General features: G+C 35.1%; 1 protein-coding gene across 1 annotated transcript; it reads right to left on the reverse strand.

The window, feature by feature from the left end:
* Window positions 1–225: 225 nt before the first annotated feature.
* On the reverse strand, window positions 226–14465 carry LOC306869320 (apoptosis-inducing factor 3-like; the record flags this gene model as incomplete). Its single annotated transcript, XM_079416025.1, has 19 exons — window positions 226–268; window positions 1703–1807; window positions 2972–3047; window positions 3172–3270; window positions 3376–3493; window positions 3736–3812; window positions 4245–4308; window positions 4944–5015; window positions 5552–5667; window positions 5902–6032; window positions 6399–6490; window positions 6765–6851; window positions 6991–7103; window positions 10265–10361; window positions 10447–10491; window positions 11327–11436; window positions 11599–11708; window positions 12288–12501; window positions 14435–14465. 19 exons carry the CDS (start codon window positions 14463–14465, stop codon window positions 226–228), a joined length of 1800 nt encoding a protein of 599 aa, XP_079272151.1.
* Window positions 14466–21510: the final 7045 nt, after the last annotated feature.

The raw sequence follows: 21510 nt of genomic DNA on the forward strand, positions 1-21510 counted from the left end.
ATTTGTTTGTGCTGTGAACAGATCCAGGCCCGGAGAGGTGCCACCTCACGAGGACGAGGTCCTCAGCACGGCCCAGGTGCTCGGGTTAGGACGGCGTACGTATCCCATCTAGTGTCCCACTTAACCAACTGCAGCTGCAGCACTAAGACTATGTCTGTTACAGGAGATCATCCAAGTTTGGCAAGGAAAAGTCAAGGAGCTTGCTGTGCTGAGCCGATCACATCCTCACTGTGAGCTTTTGTTGATCAGCCATGACATGTCTCCTGTCCTGCAGGGGAAAATAATACAATGCAGGATTTCAAACACAGTCCTTTCTACTTAAGAAGGAGTGCGTGTCAGTTATAATCAGTAACTAAAACTTAAAAATATTTTTTTGTTAAATGAAATGAAGCTAATAAAATATTAGGTGAAAGTTCAAACCTACGTACTAAAATTACCAACTGAAAAACTAAAACTAAAATAAAAATCATTTAAACCCAATTTTTAATATTAAAAAAAAAACATTTTAAAAAAGAGACAAAAGCACAGAATTTTAAACATCAGTTACCGTCTATTGTAGCTAACGTTAAAATGCAAGGAGTGTCTGTCAGGGTTATAAAAACTATTACAAATATTTTTGTTAACTGAAATAAAATAAAAAATATTAGGGGAAAAACCTAAACTAAATGGAAATTATAAAGTTAAATTTGAAAGTTCAAGTTTAAGTAAAATTACTTACTGAAAAATGTACATCAAACTAAAAGTACAACGGGCATAAAAATAAACTAAAATAATAATATTTAAAAATAAAAAAACTGAAAAAATAAAAAATTTAATTTAAATTTAAAAATATTTTTTTAAAAACTTTATAAAAAATTCAAAATAAAAATGTATTAGTATGTTAACAATTCTAAAATAACACAGGTGTGTGAGCAGGTCTTATGTAGGACACAATGCAAAATAATGTAGGTCATGTTTTCACACTTGCCAGGTGCACAAACATTCTTGAATTAAGAGTAAACACTTTTGAATGAGGCAAAAATGAACTCATTGCAATGGGGATTTTCTCATGCTCTGTGTCGTAAACTGAAAGAAGTACAGTTAAAAAAATGCAGTTAAAAAAAAAGGTATATTATGAAATATTATTACAATTTTAAATAACTCTTTTCTATTATTCTCTAATTTATTCCTGTGATGCAAAGCTGAATTTTCAGCATCATTACTCCAGTCTTCAGTGTCACATAATCCTTCAGAAATCACTCTAATATGCTGATTTGCTGCTCAAGAAACATTATTATAATCAACGCTGAAAACAAGTGAAGTGAAGTGAAGTGAAGTCACATACTGCCAAGTATGGTGACCCATACTTGGAATTCGTGCTCTGCATTTAACCCATCCAACGTGCACACACACACACACACAGCAGTGAACACACACACACCATGAACATACACCCGGGAGCGGTTGGAGGTTCGGGGCCTTGCTCAAGGGCACCTCAGTCGTGGTATTGAGGGTGGAGAGAGCACTGGACATTCACTCCCCCCACCTACAATCCCTGCCGGCCCGAGACTCGAACCCGCAACCTTTGGATTACGAGTCCGACTCTCTAACCATTAGGCCACGACTTCCCCAAACAAGTCTGAACTGTAAACTGTTACACGTTTAAACCTTGGAAAATCTTACTACATCTGTTGTTTTCTGTGAAACTAGAAAATGTTCTTACTCCACATCACGTTTCCTAATCGCCTTTCCAGAGCCGAAGACTTCTGCAACCCGTGACACAATGGGGTCGTAGTTCATACTGGCCACGGCCACCACCTCCTCGCTCCTGTAATCACCGCAGATTAAACACACAACACACAGCTTGCATCAGCTGCACAGGAAATAATGTAAGAACTCAAATATTAGTTGCAACAGCAATAATGTAGTATAATATTAAATACTTCTATAAAACATTTTTGCATTTTCTGAAGTAAGCTGAGTTGCAAAACTCAGAGTCACAATGCAAATAGTTGCCAGGGCATTTCTAAGCAGTTGCTAAGGTGTTCTGAGTGGGTTTAAAGGAATGGAAAAAATACTATGGAAGTCAAAGGCTACCAGCAACTTTTTGGTTATTAACATTCCTCAAAATATCTTCTTTTATGTTTAACAGAAGAAAGAATTTCATATAGGTTTGGAGCAACATGAGGGTGAGTAAATGACAAAATTCAGATTTTTTGGGGTGAACTTAATGCCTTTAAGTATGTTGCGGTGTGTTTGCATGAAACACTAACTCAATATATATGCAATTATAACAGTGATATTTGCCTTAGCAAGTGACGCTCAATAAATGTTGTTATTATTTTGATCTATTTCTTTCATCTGTGAGATTAAGATCTTTTTTCACTTTGATTTTATTTTTTCATTTCACTTTCTAGCAGCTGGAGATTTATTACCACAGCAGCCCAAGAGTCCTGAGTCATTAAGGTTCAGAAAATAAGAATAATGCAGTTAATATAGTGAATTATATCAATTGCACAGATATTTTATGTCTTTAAAGAAACATAATCTTTGCAATGATTAACATAATTAGCAATCTCTAATATTAATCACAGAAACTATAGTTCAGTCCCTGCAATTCATTTTAATCAGAGACTCAGTTTTTATTATTTAATTAAAAATATATATATATTATTTTTATATTATCATTTTTAAGTACTTTGATCAGTTACTTACATCAATAATACGACATGATTAATTCATAATTGTATGACCCCCATTTAATCTGACTACATACTGTTGTTTTATTAAATTATAAAGCAATTAGAATAAAACAAAACAATACAAATATATGATTATTTCAATAGTATAGTACTATAAAATAAAAAATGAGTACTTCATAATAATATATAACAATATAATCATCTAAATTAAAAATGATTTTCATGTGATACTTTTAATAATTATAAATGCCTGGCTCAAATTTAGAGAAATAAGAATCAAATCAACTCACTTTGTGTAGAATGCCACAAATTTCAGCTCATCCAAATCTCCCTGGATGACGACATCATCAAAGCCGTCTCCATAACCTTGACAATAAGATTAAAAGCACTTGTGATGCATCAGAGGAGCACTGACGCTGAAACTACGTCAGTCATTCATTTAATTCATTTTTTTTCATGTGTATTTTTAGTGCTAGACGTTTGTCCTTACCTGCATATCGTATGCTTTTCCCAAACATTGCTGTCCAGAAATAAGGCACCGTTTTAATGTCTGAGGCCTTTCCCATCATGCTAAGGGCAGCCACTTTACCTGTGATGGAAAAAAAAATGGATGAAATATTATTTATTATTCATAAAAAATGGCATCTCTGGCATAAGCACATGAATATACATCCCAATGTGCTACAGGTGTTACCGTGTACGTGAGCCATCTGCCAGTGGGGTATGTTCACCTTCTTATTGCCACGTAAAGCTAGAGGAAACGTTACCATGTCACCCCCAGCGAAGACCCCGTCAATGTTCGTCTGCATGGTCTGAAAGGGTTAAAGGTATCTGTTTACATACGCTTTGTACTGTAGCTTATCCTTTTGTAGCTTATTATCAGAAAATACTCAAGGTCAGTGTACTAAAACAACAATTTATTACTGATACAGTAGACATAAGCATGGGCAGATTAGCACAGGTTGCAGAAACACACACGCTCTGAATGGCAACAGATGTTAATGTGCTAGAAGATAGACAGTACGTATGGAACAGCAGTGCAGAAAGACTGAACCTTATTGACTGGGATGAATCCTTTGGAGTCCATGTGCACTCCGCTCTGCTTTAGGAATGCTGTGGCCGGACTGGAGCCTAAACACACACACACACACACACTTATGATCAGGACCCCAGAACAAATTTGTATTTTATATTGGGGCATGTTGTCACATGTGTTTTAAATCTTTACTTTGCTTTGTTTCATGAATCATTAAGGTGACAACATATCCCACTATCCCAGTAATCATTTGATCTTTGTGTCAGTATGTCATTAATAGAATGATGCATCAGTTTTACTGTCGGGAATTTAACATGTTGTACCGCATCCCGTGTAGACAGCATCATTATTATAGGTTCTATATTGTATCATACCGGGCCGCTTGCATCCGGTGTAGTAGAGAAGCAGTGTTATATTAAAACCTTAAAAATGATATTTATTATTTGTTTTTGTAGCCAAGACTACAATGGGACTTGAAACGGGAAAGTGAGAGAAAAAGAAAAACGAGCCAAATAACACAGACTCACCTATGCCAATAACACAGACGTCAGCTCTCAAGACTTTGCCACTTTTTAGAACCACTTCTTTTAACTATTGAAACAAACAAAAACAAACTGTAACATTTATGTCATAGTTGCCCATTTTCTTTCCACCGTGAATCATAATACAGTATACAAATCTCATTACGTTATTTCTTTAAATAATTATCAAAGTGTAATTTCATAACAGATCACAGTTCTGCTTATTCTCAATTATACATTTACAGTTTGCTGACTGTGTGCCCACTTGTGTTATGAATTCTGGCCTTTTAGCCCAGGGTCAATCCATTATTGCAATAGCAGTGTTTGGAAATATTCAAAGCTAAGCAGTGCTACTGTGAGAGCAGATGTAATTGATCACTCTACAGGAACGAGAGCGAGAGAGAGAGAGAGAGAGAGAGAGAGAGGGAGAGAGAGAGAGAGAGAGAGGGAGGGAGGGAGAGAGAGAGAGAGAGAGAGAGAGGGAGGAGAGAGAGAGAGAGAGAGGGAGAGAGAGAGAGAGAGAGAGAGAGAGAGAGAGAGAGAGGGAGAGAGAGAGAGAGAGAGAGAGAGGAGAGAGAGAGAGAGAGAGAGGGAGAGAGAGAGAGAGAGAGAGAGAGAGAGAGAGAGAGGGAGAGGGAGAGAGAGAGAGAGAGAGGGAGCGCCCTACACTTCACTGAACTCTTGTTTCTCTCACTTTCATGATACCTGTCCATTATGCCCTCGCATCTCATACACCTCGTTCAACATGTAGAACTTCACCCTGTTTGACTCGAACAGCTGAAGAGAGAAACAAAATGAAATAATGAGAGAAATGCTGCTTGAATATAGGGTTAATGTGTTTACAGCATGTGGTTATTAATGTGTTTAGTTAAATTAATGCCAAAGCAAATGCGACTGATTTAACATTTACTAAAATATACTGTAAAAACGTAATAATTTTGCTTTCTAAACTTTAAAAGTTCATATTTACTCAGAATATATACACCAGAGATGCCGAACCAGGGCCCCATGACCTTTGATTTGGCCTTCCATGCCAAAAAAAAAAAAATTCAAATTCTCTTCTTTATTTCTATTTTATCATTTTGTTTTCATATTTTTAGTTTTATTTTTGCATTGAACTATAGAGAGTATAAGTGAATGTAATTAAAAAAAAAATCAAATATAGCTGGTTATAATGTAAACACAACCCTCAATGAACTTTGATTTTTGAATCTTTATAAAGTAAACGTTTGGGCACCTCTGATGTATATTTAATGCGTAAATCTTAATATTCTTATTTATTTAATTCTATATATCTAGTTATTTTCTGTCACCTTCATCAAGGCTTTTCCCACTTTCTCTCCGAGTGCTTTACGGAATGGCACGGCCTCTATGCCGATCACAGACACTGAGTGAGCCTTATCTGTGAGAGCTGCGGCCACCTCCATACCTGAACACAGGACAGTGCATAATAATCATTATCAGAGGCCCCGAAAAATATATGGACACACCTACATGAAAAGTGTGCTTGTCTGAGCATCTATCTTTAGAATACGTGTCACATGGTATTTAGTTTTCTAATGACACGGGTTCATCTTAAATTGTGGCTCTTAACACTTTTTGGAGCTATTAATGAACTACACAGAGAACACATACATTATGTAAATTTCACATAAGCTCTTACCAATAAATGAGGTTCCAACGATGACAGCATTCTTACTGCTGGCGAGTGTAGCAATGCTGTTGGCATCTTCTGGTGTTCTGAGGTGAAACACATTTCCTACATCTTTGCCTTTGTAGCTCAGAGGTTTGGGTCTGTTAAGATATAACTTATTAATAACAAAATATTAAATGCATTTTTCTTTCTTATATACACTACTCTTCAAAAGTCTGGGACTGAATTTTTAATGTTTCTGAAAGACAGCAACAGAAGTATTATTTTATTAATACTTATTATTATAGTTTTTTTTTTTTTTTTTTGCAGAAACTGAGAAAGGGTTTTTAAACGACTCTAAAAAGTTCAAAAGAGCAGCATTTATTGAAACTGAATTTTTTTGCATCAGTGTATTTTTGTTCAGTGCTTTGATAAATTTGTATTCAATTCTTTAAAAAATCTAATAAAATCTTACTGACCCTAAACTTATGAATGCAGGATCATTTAGTAGCTGTAGTCATGTTTACCTGCTCCCTGTGGCGATGAAGAGTTTTCGATACTCCATTTTCAAACCATCCCGAAATGTCACAGTCCGTATCTTCACATCCACAGAGACAACCTGTGACGAAACATATGGCAATTTATGTAATTCTGCATATTAATTTGTAAAAATGACACAGATTTAGACATCAATTATTTAAATACAGTGTCATTTCAGTAAAAGTACCAAAAATTATCATAGAATACTTGGAGTTGTTTCAAAATACCATAATATTTTCATCTGATCACTGTACCATGGTACCACCACAGTGCTTTGTAATGGTTAAATGACAAGTGTTTTTTCCTCAGTAATTGAAGTAAACCATAGTACATTTCAGGTTAAGTGTTCTCACCTCTTTCTCTAATAGTATCTCTATGTCGTGCGTCTGAAAGAAGTCAGATGAGCGCAGCTGAAGCTGCTCAGCTGTGCTCTCTAAACACTGAAAAAAATCATATTTGCTGAATTTTAGCACACGTGCAGTCAAACTAAAATCTTGTGTTGGAAAAGCAGTCTTAGATTCATTTGATATGGTAAAACTTTGCTCCCACACTGTTCTATGGACTGTTCTGTGTACAAACCTTACTCAGTTTAGGCCTGTCGTAAGGCAGATGTTTGTCCGTGGTGCACATGACTATACGGTCAGTGAAACCCTCCTGCCTCAGAGTCTCAGCGCACACCAGACCAGCAGGACCTGAGTGAGAACAACAACAAGGTCAAGGTCAAGAGGAGCATTGTTAGGTGGCACCTTCATCTTGAACATTAATCTTTATATAAATGCATGATTTTATTTGATGCTTTGGATGTTATCTTTAACACTTTATCTTTTTTTTTAACTTAACAAGCAGTAATATCATTGTCTTGTGTTTAAAGGTGGCATTTAACCTTTGGACCTATTAAAAGTCTGTTCCAAATGTAGAAAATCAGCTGCTTATCTAAGCTGTCATAAAACATTTATAAGAAATAAAAATAAAATCAGTTGGATGAGTGTAATTCATGATTGCATATTTTTTCATTGTACATTATCCAGTTTCATCGCCCATAATTAAATTGACAACAAGGTTTATCAGACTTGAAATAGTTAACATGGGTCATTCTAAAGCTGGGCTTAACAATTAATTAATTAATGGTATTCATAATTCATTTAAAACCCCTGGGTTACGTTCTTATTTGCAATAATAAGAACATTATCAAGTTTTCCTTTAAGTGCACTTTCACCATTTAACATTTCCCCAAACGCTTATCTAAGGGTGCTTTCACATCTGTGGTTCGGTTCATTTGGTCAGGACCAGAGCCGCTGAGAACAGAGCTGCGATTTTTGGTCATTAGTAGACAATAACATTATTTATTTACATTATTTATCAAATAATGTATACGTAGCATATGTAGCTGTATCAGTGTTGCTAATATTTGAGGATTAATTTGGTCAGCTATCCTTACCTGCCTTGTTAACATATTTTAGGCTGAAGTTACCATTGTAAAAGTCCATGTTATATAAACGACATCGTGGTCTTTTACCAAGGTAACTTCAGATTCTGAATATATATATATATATATATATATATATATATAGATGCATGTATGTACGAATGTGTGTTCTTACAACTTGTATGTTGTAATCAAGTGCAATCACATCTAAATGTTAATTTTTGTATTACTAATTTCATGCTAAATATTAAGTTTGTATGTTGAGTTTTGTATAATGTATATTGAGTTTTGTTATGCTCTTATTTACAGCAATCTATTTATACATTTATAATAAACTATACATATAATCAAATAAATAAATAATTCACATTTATTTGCATAGCACTTTTTATTATTACGCAGCTTTACAGAAAATGAAAGTTTCTATATTACAAATAAGAGTTCTGTTAACAGGTGTAACGGTCAAAGTAATGCTCCTATGGCAGAAATGTTCTAAAATTACGCTATACAAATCATGCAGTTATGTAATATCATGTATTCAATGAACAAATTAAAGCAATGGTTACATGACGTGATCATTACAATGCAAGGAAAATTGAGCAGTTTTGTATGTTTATTCAGAGTCAGCTTCATCTGAAGTCCTCCCAAGGGTTGGCGTCATCTCTTCACAAGTGTTGGGTCATCTGAAGTCTTCATGAGAGGCTGGATATAGTCAGCAGGAGCAATCTATAGATTACACCAACAAAATGTGATGGAGTCATACTTGGGAACTGGCACTTTTTCACAAAGAACAGGGAGAGACTTGCCTAACCCAGTGAAGAGACTCATTGTGAGGGTGATGTCTCATTACAGGGAGTCTTCAGGTGGTTCTTGTTCTGAGCAAGATGGAGAAAAACACAGGAGAAATGGTTAAGTGATGCTCTCCGTCACATTTCAGTCCTGTGGCATCACTGCTCCTTCAACACAGCGCTTCTATAGTTGCTAAGACGTTTAAATATAAAATGCAGTAATAATGTACAGGTTTACTGTGATCTATAAAATAGTAGTGGTATATAATGGAAATTTAGTCTAGCGTAATTCTGAAATGAAAACTGCTCACCTATTTTAAACTTTTCATTCTCACTTAGGTCCATCAGCATCCTTTGCAATAAATCCAAGTCTATTAAATAACCCCCCACCAGCAAAAATCACGTTTAAAAAGCCTTATTACACAACGATGTATGGAACTGCATGTAGAGAATGAATAACATCCCGTAAATCTACTAATTAAGTGAGGAATAATCTTATAATGATCCGTTTTAATGCACAATGCAATTTGATTAGCTGCTGATAATATACAATTTGTTTTTATAAATGTCTTACCTTTTAAAAGTTGGTCTCTTCTGCTGCATCTCTATGGCGCTGATAGTGTTAGCGCGAACTTCCGGGAACAAATTATACTTTGTAGCATTTTCCTGCCGTTTTAAAGCACTTGAAAAGAAGGCACGCGATTGAGTGACATAACATTTGAACACAGTATTGTTTCAAACTGTACACGAAATAGTCCAAAGCGGCGTTGATGTAAAAAGTGGGGTTAAGAAGAACGACGATAACCCGGGCTAAGTGCAGTGTGAAAAGCCCTAATATAGCAGAAGGTAAATTTAAGTTTTACTGTGTGCTGAAATTTAGGTAACATTAGTCCTATATCCTAGCTGAAGAGGTTACTGGATTGTAAAGCTGTCCACCTTATTTTCAACGTGGAAGTAAGCCGATTTCTGTGAATGTGCGAGACTTCCGGTTCATGGGAAATAAGTTAACGAGAAGAATAACAAAGTGCAGTCAACGGTAAAACTGTTTGTACTACAAACTAGTGTGTTCATAATTAAGATAATACAGAAAAATAATATGGTAAGACACACCAGTTTGCAATATCAAGCAGCAAAACGAGCTGTTTTGTACAGCTAAAAAATAGCTGGAATAACCGGAAGCCAGACCCATTCAATTTACAAATGGCCCCACCCAGCCGCCCACTCTTACGGGAAATATAGGGTTATAGGCTAGCAGAAAGCTACACATACAGGCTAAGCTGTACTCAAAACATCAAGGGCGAATTCACTAAATAGTAGACATGTTATTTCAGTGCAAAAACTGTATTCCAGTTTAACCACATAATGGCACAGTGCCATGAATATTTCAATTAAATCACTGTCGTTCTTTACAGAGTAAATAATCTCTGTGTAGCCTACATGAGACTTATAGAACCTTATTTAAAGAAGTCGGCACTATTTGCATGAAACAAATGTTTTTTTTTCACTTTATGTTTTTAAGGATTGAGATTTATTCCTGTAGAACAACAAAGACGGTGTATGGAAATAAGCAACACTACCTAGTGAATTCACCCCTATGTTAGTGCATTTTAGTCTCATTTTATAACATTATGGCTGCAACCTGATCCGATAATGAGAATGTGGCTGAATCCAGTGCTGGAATTGATGACAGCTGAACATTTTGACATGGCCTTTGACCGCCGCTGAGTCTGAAGAGCCTGTCGGGAAACAGACCATTTACAACTGCTGTTAAATATAACTCTCTTTACACATGTACTCTAGAGAAAGAGAGAGACTCTTCACCTGCTTGTTTGCTCTTATTATCACCTTCTCCTTCTCGATTCTGACCTGAAATAGTGGGAAAAAATGAACTGACATGACAGATTATTACATAACAGAGGGATTATGAAAACACCCCCACGGCTTAGTGATGACACATAAGGTTCATTTTCTCTGCTCTGATGAACTCATATGTTCTCAGGATGTATAAGGAGCATGTACTCCATCTATGTTTTGTTGGGAATATGCTTTTTTTTCAATTCAATAGGTCTCATTCACTAGTTTTGCATAAACCTGTGAACATTTTCACACAAAAATCATGATCGTGATAAGTTCACACTTATATTGTTTTCTAAATATTGGATCATATTTAAACTGAAAACGCACTAGTTGGCTTACAAAAATTGTAAACAAGTAAATAAAGAAATACATTTTGTATTAATGTATGATAATAAAATGAGTTACTTATTTTGTATAAATCAATCAATAAACATACATTTATTTATAAATAATGATAGTATTAATATATTATGATTCATCAGTAAGTTCACACTAAATCACTAGCCAAACTCCTTGGTTTAAAAATGTTTATAAATAAATAATAATAATAATTATTATTATTATTATTAAAATATGCTAATAATATTATAAATTATTAATTTTATATTTTTATATAATATGAATATATTATGAATCATTAATAAGTTCTCATCTATTGTTTTATAAATATAGGATCAAATTTTTAAATAACTACTATGCCGATATTATACATTATGTTATAAATAATGTATTTATTTTATGCAAATCAATTATTTATTTATTTTTTACAGTCCATAAGAACAAGTGGACACAGTGAAAGTTCGGAGAGGAACTTCCAGAGAGGTTGAAGAGGAACGTGTGTTACCTGGTAGGTAGGCAAACTATCTAAGCCAGGAAAATCCTCAATATCACCCGTAGTGATGTTAAAACATGCCCCATGCCATGGACATCGCACATGCCCTTTTGATAGCACACCTGGAAGAGAATAGTTTTTAAATACACTCTGATAGAGCAATCTGTTTTGTTATTTGATCAAGCTTGTCTAATAGAAGTGTGTTATAATATCCTCTGAGAGCTACTGGAATCCCAAGTTATGGAATGCAGAGGACCAGGAGTGCTCTACAGGACGTCCCTCACCTTTGACCAGTGGAGCCCCATAATGTGGGCACTTGTGTCCCATGGCAAAGAATTCTCCATGTTCCTTAATGAGCAGAGCACGACCTGCCCCTAAATCCACCTCACGCATTCTGCCAAACACAACATATAAGATCAGCACAGATTTAACATCCAAAACACAACCAAATACTGATGCATTCAAAGGTTACAGCTGAAAAACTGACATTCATCTGCATTAAAAAACCTAAAAAAAATTTTGTGGTTTTTAGTTCATGTTTCCTATTTTGATCCCAATCTATATGCTAGCATATTCTTGAGGTTGACAAAGTTACATTTTAGCAGATATTTGCACTTAAATTTTACAGTCTTTCTCTTATATTTCACTTTACGCTTATTAGCATATGCAAAATATACTCCAATAAAAAGCTCAATAGAATGAGAACGCCCCTCCCCTTAATACCACCTGCCACCAATTAGCAATAGTTTGTAGGTTCTGCTGTATTCTAGAATTATAGCTCATTTACTGGCTTGACTTCCTGTTTATAAAGGAAATAAATTAAAATAACCAAAAAAAAGTAGTGCTTATTAATTAAAAAAAGAATTGAAATGATCATGTAAATCTTTTTTTCATTAGCTCTAAATAGCACACAAACATGCACTCAAGTACAGGAACACGACAATTCTGTATTGTACTGAAATCAAGAACTTACTGTCCATTCTCAAGGTCTTTTACATGGCAGACAGATGCCTCTATGTAATCTCTGTGTTTACGGTGTGGCCGCAGTGTCATGCTGTCCTCGTCTGAACAGTGTCCCAGAGATCCGTTGGGTCTGCATTCTGAAAATGGACTGGCCTTTCCATTAGGAGACATCAGGTCCACCTCTTTCTCTTTGTCCAAAAGAGTGAGCTCAACTTTGACCTCTACTGCAAAAAAAATTGCTTTATATAAGTACAAGAGAATATACTTTTTTCTATACAAACTAATTGATTTGTTTGGCTAAATTTAAATGCGAGCCACTGACATCTTTAAATATGTTGCTAACAGTTTAGTAATTGTTCTTGTTGTGAGCAGACCTTAAGACACCATAATGTCATGATTTAGAAATGCAAGTACATAACAAATACAGTGCTATTTCTGTGTAGAAATAGCATTCCGAGTTCAAACACAGATTGGAGAAGAACATTGGAAGCTGAAGCACCATTAATGTACGCAGTCTTCATAGAAAGTGATTGTGAAATGTGCTTCCACTACAGTCCGGTCTCACTCTAGCTTTCTCTCTGGCCGGAAAAATGTGCTGAGGGCCTGCTTCTTATGCCTTAATCACACAGGAATTCACACCTGCTGAGTGAAGCTTAATTAAAATCAATGGAAAATCATGCAAGATGACTTGAGCCGGCAGAGGAAAGAAAAAGAAAGAAAACTCGCCTTCTCAGAGCTGGTCGCAGACAATTTTTTTGTTTTTTGAGTCAGAACTTGGAAAATAACATCTGCCAGATCATTTAGTTACCATGCGTATCTATAGGTTTCATCAATGAAACCATATTTTCATTCCTGTTCCCTTATTCAGCCTACTAAAAAGAAAAACCTTTGGACATAAATGACAAGCATTAAATACAAAGATAAGGTGTGTAGACTCATTTCAGTCAATACCTAATGTCTATTATTTATTTTTCCTCCCATTCCCACTCTAACTAAAGGTAATAATTTTGATTTTAGTGACAGTTCAACAGACAATGGATTTGGAGTCAGAATACTGCTTCAAAATTAATAAATTGTATTTCTTAATATGCAGGGAAGAGTTTGAAATAGTGATTCTTGAATGCTTTATGTTGGTGATTCTCAAAAAAAACGGTTCCCTTTTTGCCTCATTTGTGTCCCCATAATAAAATTTAACAGGATTCAGAAACATAGTTATGTTATTCGGTGGATTTAGTTTAGTGTGCAATGTGGAAAAAATACATTACATATATAAATTAAATTAAGCATAATAATAAATAATAAAATGCATTTATTTTCATAATCAGATTATTTAAATTTTTATAAATTTTTATTTTCTTTTAAAAATCTTTAATTCCTTTTTTTTTTTTTTTATCAACTGTGCTGTATGGAACCTTGTTTCTGCCATGTGATTAAAAAAGGTAAATGTGACTTTTTCTCTCACAATTCTGACTTTTTTTTCTTGCAATGCTGTGTTTTTCGCAATTGTGAAATGTGACCCTGGAGCACAAAACCAGTCTTAAGTCGCTGAGGTATATTTGTAGCAATAGCCAACAATACATTGCATGGGTCAAAATTATAGACCAAAAATCATTAGGATATTAAGTAAAGATCATGTTCCATGGATATATTTTGTAAATTTCCTACCGTAAATATATCAAAACTATACATTCTTTTGATTATAAATATGCATTGCTAAGAACTTCATTTGGAACTTCATTTTTGCACCCTCAGATTCCACATTTTCAATTAGTTGTATCTCGGCCAAATATTGTCCTATATAAATGATGCATTGAATTAACAATTTTTTTTAAGGTAAGTGGTTGCAATCAATCAATTTGAATCAATGAATCAAAGTCAGATGAAAGTCGTTTCGGTGCCCCTGAGTAGTACCCCCTTCCCCTGCCGCCATAGAAGAGAACGAGCAATACATTGTGAAACATTCGAAACTCATCTCATATTGTACTGTCTAATCTTCTTGAACACAGAGCAATTAAGCATTAAAATTCCTCCTGCACTAAAGGAAAGCCACATCACAACAGCAGTCAGGGGCCACGTTAACTGACCTATATATAGGTAGAGACACAAGTTGCAATTATTACAGGATTTAAGGGTTTTTTACACAAGTGTGTTCATCACCTGGTTTGGGTTTGGAGAGGCATCCTCCCATGGTGGGCCCGGAGTGAAGCCAGGTGGCCCGATGAGAGGGAAGCCCAGGGTGGGTGTTAGCAGGGCTGGGCTGATCAGACACACAGGGTGGGCCGCGGGACCTGGATAAGGTAGAGGCAGTGCTGCAGGGGGGATGTTTGGGCCTGTCGGGCCCACACGGCCATCTCAGAGATCAGTGACTGTACATAATACACAGCCAGAGAAAAGACAACATATAGAAAAGACAACATATAATTGTTGTAAATCTAATTTACAGATTCCTCTTATTCACCACTGCTTTACTATCGTTGACCAGTGTTTTGGGGGCTGAGGTGCTATGGTGCCCCCAACTTGACCTGTACATACATAGTTGTCTATATTATATATTGTGTTTTTGCTGCTTTGCCTATTTGGATATTTGTATATTATTCCTTTATTATATGTGTCCTGTCCTGTTGCTGTCTTTCTGTTGCACTGTGGAGCTTCTGTCACTACAACAAATTCCTTGTATGTGTAAACATACTTGGCCAATAAAGCTCATTCTGATTCTGATTCTGATTCTTAACCAGCAGGACTTTTTTAATTTCTTTATCAGGTTAGTTTTGCTGGTGAGCAAATCCACCTTACCAGGCAAACATTTAATACAATGCATTTAATACAATTATTCCAGTTAAACTTTTTGATAAGTTAAAGTAATTGGGGATTCAATTCCTTGCTCTTTGGATTTTGGATTTTTTGCAAAACAGAACACAAGTAGTTAAAATAATACATTCTCAAGTCTTAAGACAATTAGTGTGGGGGCCCCACAAGGATGTGTACTGTCACCATTATTGTAGTCTGTGTACACTAATGATTGTGTTTCGCATTGTAAATCAGTGCAAACTTTGCAGATGATACTACATTGATTGGTGTAGGTTTCTACACTGTTTGAATGAGTTTGATGAGTTGCACTCATAATCTAAAGTTGAATGTCCTAAAAACAAAGGAAATGGTGTTTGATTTCTGACGGAGGACAAATTATGTCTTGCCATTAACTGTTAATGGTCAGAACATTGAAAATGTTCAATGTTTAAAGTTTCTCAGGACTAACATCTCTGCAACGTTAAAGTGGGACGACAACCTAAAAGGCATTATTAAAAATAGACAGCTTTAAAAGTTTAGCGTATCTAAAGTTGGTATGTTCAATTTTCACAGAGCTGTCATTGAAAGTGTGCTGACTTTCTCACTTATAGTGTGGTTTGGTTGCTCCACAGCTCAGCAGAGAAGTCAGATTTGTAATATTACTCGGGCTGCTTGGAAAATTATTGGTTGTGATCTTCCCACTATTGATGAGATCTATGTCTCACGTTTGCAGAAAAAAGGTTTAACAATCCCGAAAGACCCCTTACATCCAGCCAGACATCTCTTTACTATGTTATTATTGTTGATGAGCTTACCAAGCTAATTCCAAACAACTAGGGTGTTTGTGAGGCCAATGTCAATTAATAGCTGACAAAAAAGTGTCCACAGCACTAATCATGACTATGTTCAGACATCAGAAAAACATTTGTTTTCTAGACAAGTTTGGACCACTTTTATCAACTCTGCATTGGGTGCATATACAGTAATTTCAGTACACAAAAGCATTGAAAATAATACACAGGTCCACTTTCTATTTGCTTTTTTACTATTAAATTTACTGATAAAAGTTTGAATTTCAAAAATCAATTTGGTCATTTTTTTGCAGTAAGGTCATATCACCCAGGTTTGCTAAAGACTGGACTTGTTTGTAGTAAAATAAATAAAATAAAATAAAATATATAGTTCAGTCATGAAACTCTAGATGGCGCAGGCTGACGGGTTGTTAACGTAACTGATGATATTCAGAGAGTTAAACAACTTGGCACAAGCTGATTGGTTCATGTTGCATATGCAGCCAATGAGCTTACCGCCTTGCATTTATATGGCTGGCTAGCATTCACTTGAGATTCCTGCTGCGCGCTTTCAGAGTTTCTCTGAAACCCTCCACCTTCCTCAGCTCCACTTGTATAGATGCTATGGGCTATTTTTATGCTATTTGTGCAGCAGCAGTATGTCTTAAATACTCACGGCACCATATCGCCATATGCATTAGCAGTAGCAAGTTCCTGTACTTGCTTGCAGCAGCGGCAATAATCTACAACTACAGCAATAACCAACAGCAGCATAGCAGATCTTTTCTGCCAAGACCAAATACATTAACATTGTCATATCCATCACCATGCTAAAATCATTCAACAGTTGTCATGATTTAAATAAAATAAAATTCAATTAAATTTAAGTACAATTTAAGGCAGGAAGCAGAAAACTAAATCATGTCATTTGCACAAAGCATGACTCTGATTTTAGAGTTTAATAGGTTAGGGTAATTTTAATTTAACTTTTAGTTTTTTCCTAGCCAAATTTGGACCACTTTGTACACAAGTTAAAATAACATTTAGCAGATGCTTTTATCCAAAGCGACTTACAAATGAGGAAAATAGAAGCAATCAAAACCAACAAAAGAGCAAAAATTTGATTCTAGGTGAAATAAAAAAAAATTCAGTGCTTAAAAGATACTTCATTTGCTCCACTTCCATTTGCTGTCTTTACCTGTAATTTTCTACTGGCATGTTACTCAGAAAGTTTTAAATGTCAAAAATCCATTTGGTCATTTTTGTACAGAATGGCGTGAAGGTCATGTAACTCAAATTTGGCTAACACTTGACAAACTTTGCAGGTGCAGAATATATACTGTATTTAATATATATATAGAGACAGAAAGAGTCATGGACATGGAGAGAGAGATTCATAGATATATGAACATTAAAATAAAAAACAAAAAACAAAGAAATTAAAATAAAATTAGGATGTAGGCAGAAAACATTCCCATTGAGTCATTGTCCACGACTAATTTGCCTGCCTCGCTTTGAACATAGAGCAATTCGGCTATTGCACAAACAGTCTTTTGATGGTTAATCAAATGCAAATGTTGTAAAAGTGTAGATGATAGGAACCCAGCCAGCCAACAAAATGCAACATTAAGGTCAAACGGTTCATATCAACTTACTATCATTTATTGCAAATATCCATTGGGTTCAATACCCTTGCTGCTGATGCAAATCAAGAAAACTGCATGTTTGACATTGATCTATGATGTCTGTGTCCATGGTGAGCGAGATTGCATTCAGAAGCCCCTTTTGAGAAATGCAAGAATCCAGGGGTGGGGCAGGAACACAACTGGCCCTGTCAGAGAAGTCATTCTAAAGGTCATATAATGTAATTTCTCAGATCCAAGTTTACTGTGACTAAAGATATATTTAAAGCAAAGAATATGCTTAGACAAAGAAACCAAATGGACAAAACGAATATGTATGTGTTTGCGTGTGTGTGTGTGGGAGAGACAGAATAAGATCAGGAATAACAAAATTGAGCATGTGCATGCATCTTAAACACACCAACTCTAATTGTTCTTAGTTTTCCACTTAAATCTTATTTCAGCCCTTTCCCAGAGTTAACTATTACCTTCACTGATATATGTACTGTTCTTTCACTAATACTAGAGAAGTGCTCGTTTCACAGCCTTCAAAGTACTTTCTGTATACCCACAACCTTTTTACTTTTTCTGCTCAGGAGGACGAAACAGGCTTAAAAATAAAAATCACAAATTTCTGCCTCACATAACTTGAGCTTAAATGCTTCAGCATCGGGGTCTTAGTTCAAGAGCCACTTGATATTCACATCACACCCAAAGGTCTGTGAAGTGGCGAGTAAAAAACAAAAGTTTGCCTTAATTAAGCAAAGGAAATGTTCCACAAACAAAGCAGGAGCAGAAGCACTGAGCCAAACACAAGCTTTGAGAGCTGTTACAGAAAATATATTTAATGATCATCTGGTTGTGTTGCACATTTTGAAGCAAATCACATAAAAAGGTGAAAAAGAAACAGAATGAACAGAAGTTACTCTCTTGGGACTAAATTCTCCTCTCATCTCTCTCAGAGCTCTGCCTTGTTTATGGCATTTAGAGATGCAGCATGAAAAATACTTTTTTTTTAACAATCCCAAAAGCATCACCAAAATGGACTGCTGTAACAAACAGCAAAAAATAGACCGCCTCCCTCGTCATGCTGGCAGAAAAGAGCCATTTCTGCCATTCCTGAACAATTTATGAAAATCTCCATAGCAACTGTGAATCTGTCTATAGAAGCTGTGCACAATGCATTATGGTTTATGGCTTACATGAAGGTAAATAAATAAAGTGGTAATTTTATTCCACCCTCTCTCTCTCTCGCTCTTACCCCTGCCCTTTTACCATATATAAGAATACATTTATCAAATAATAAACCTATACATCTCAATAAAAGCTAGTACTATTCTACAGGGTGAATCTCACTCCAACATGTCCTGGTTACAATTCACCCCAAAATCAAAAGAGATTATATTTTGCATGAAGAGAATTGAAGTTCTCTTTTAAATTCAAATTCTCAAGGTTGTTATGTGTGTAATTCTCATATTCCTACTAATGAAATCCAGTTATAAAAAATCAGTAGACCTAATAAATTTTACATTAAAATTAGCAAATAAATGCAGTATAACAAATACTACATAATATGAATAATAAATTATTTTTTGTAATGAGAATGAGATTTTATTGCATTACAGTAATATAAAATAGAGAGGAAATCATGCTTAAGTGAAAAATACTCCAATTAATCTCAATCAAACTGCAGTTGGGTTATTTTGATTAAGTAAAAATAACTAACAAATACAGCTAACTAACAATTAAACACAATAAAAACATGATAACATAATAAAAAAACATGATTTTTGAAAATCTGTTTTTGCGAATAAATTCTTAATTTATAGTAGCACCTAGCAGCTGTTATGTAGGGGTTAAAAAAAACAAACCACAGGTGCATTATTTCCCCATTAAATTAAATAAAGGGGACAACCCAAAGAAAAGAAGAAAAAAAAAAAAAGATAAATAATAGATAAATAATATTTAATATCTTAATTGTTTAGACTGCAGTCAGATTTTGGTTAAAAGCATCTGTTAAATGCATGCATGTAAATGCCAGATTAAAGGGAGACTTTTATTTAATCTCACATGTGCTTTATCAGACATCTCAGTATCTCAACTTGTGCTCAGATATGCCAAGATACCAAATCAAATTTAGCCAAGATCAAATTATCTCGGTAATGATGCTTATATATAGCAATGAAAATCTATTACTGGAAAGTTGGCATGAAACACTATTGGGGAGCTCACATGCTGATATTACAGCAGTACATAATATTCTGAACTTCATCTAACACATCTAAAACTGATTTTCTTTAGAACTATATCATGCATACCATTTTAAAATTCATAATCATTGAGAGGCTAATTATTTCATTAAATAAAAAATGTAAAAAGTGAAATAATATTTTTTGCAAAAAATGATATTTATCACACCTATGTAAAAAAATTAAACACTGAAGGTAAACGGGTGATTGCAATGATGGAAAAATCTAAAATAAAGTATATAGTTTGATTTCATTTTTCATGTTCCATTCATAAACTGTTCGAACGTCTTTAATCACAAAATCTTGAAAAAATGAAAAAAAAAAAATCCACGAAAACATTAAGCAGCACAAATGCTTTCAACATCTATCTACTCACAATCCTGCAATGTAGCAGCAAAGCTGGCCTAAGACTGCATTATAACAGCAGCTCTGGCCCACCATCTAAAGCCATTTCATTAGAATGAGCAACCCCATTCAAAAGCTTTTTCTCTCGTCCTGAAAGCCTTAGAGAGACAACCTGCACAAGCACAACTGTCCACAATCTGAGCAACGACTGACTGACTGCCTTGGCCAATAATAAAAACAATATCTGACAGTCAGTCACCTACTGTATGATCGCGCCTGTCTCTCATCCATCCTTCTGTTCAGCTGCCAAGAACTGGAAATGTCCTGTTGTGTCATCCAGTAAATTTGAGTGAATGCTGAACTAGACTTGTAAGGTTTGTTCCCTTCCCACACCCACAACGTCCCCTCCACCAGCGTGCACACACACACACACACGTTATCACCTGGACTCTGACTGACACGCGACTACAAAGGCAGCGCTACACAGTGATGTGTGTCCTATAGCCATGACATGAGCACTGGATGGTTTCAGCAACTACGTAACTCCACAGGTGGAAGCATGTGTAAGCAGTTAGACTGTAGATACATGACAGCACTGGTTTTATCACACGGTGTCAATCATTCATTCATGTACTCAAGAAAACAATAAAAAAAAAAACACAGTGAACAACACAGCTGAGTGCCATCTGAGAATCAAAATTGCATTCAACTGAAATTCAAAGAAATTTATATACAGTTTGCCAAGACGAACTTTCAGACATACTGTCTTGAAGTATAAAAGTTTAGAAAGTCTTGAAATTTTATAGGCCTTTTTTTAAAGAAATGTATACTCAAATTCAGAAAGGATGCATTAAATTAAATAAACCGTTATTTTAAATTGAATAATATTTGACAATATTAATGATATTATTTTTTAATATAAGAGACCTTTCAAAAACATTTAAAAAAAAAAAACCTTTGAACAGTAGTGTAGGCGTACTTGTTTTTTATATTATATACTTCTTTATATTTTAGAAATGATCCTTCATTTTATGGACGCAGGGTGGAAGAACACTTCATTTGGCAGAATCTATTACCTTTGTTGAATTTCTTTGAATTGTTCATTAAACATTGTTCCAATTCAACTTCCTGTCTGGCTATTTCAGGTGCAAAATACTCCATTAAATTCTAACCAATAAAACAAAAAAATATAGATAAACAATAAAGAAATGAGACAAGTAAATGAAACTTTAGTTGCTCTCAGATTGTTCTCCTGAGAAAAAGTCTCAAAAGAAATGAAACTGTGTCCCAAACTGTGCCCAGCATTACCAAGATACCAAATTCTGAAATCACAGGTCAGAAATTTCAAGAACTCTTGAAGAAATTAAATTCATCCAAGGTGACAGATCTTCTCAAAACCACCAAACAAGTAAACTCTACACATTAAAAACGTCCCTTTG

This window comes from Barbus barbus (assembly GCF_936440315.1).
Source record: "Barbus barbus genome assembly, chromosome: 5".
Taxonomy (NCBI): domain Eukaryota; kingdom Metazoa; phylum Chordata; class Actinopteri; order Cypriniformes; family Cyprinidae; genus Barbus; species Barbus barbus.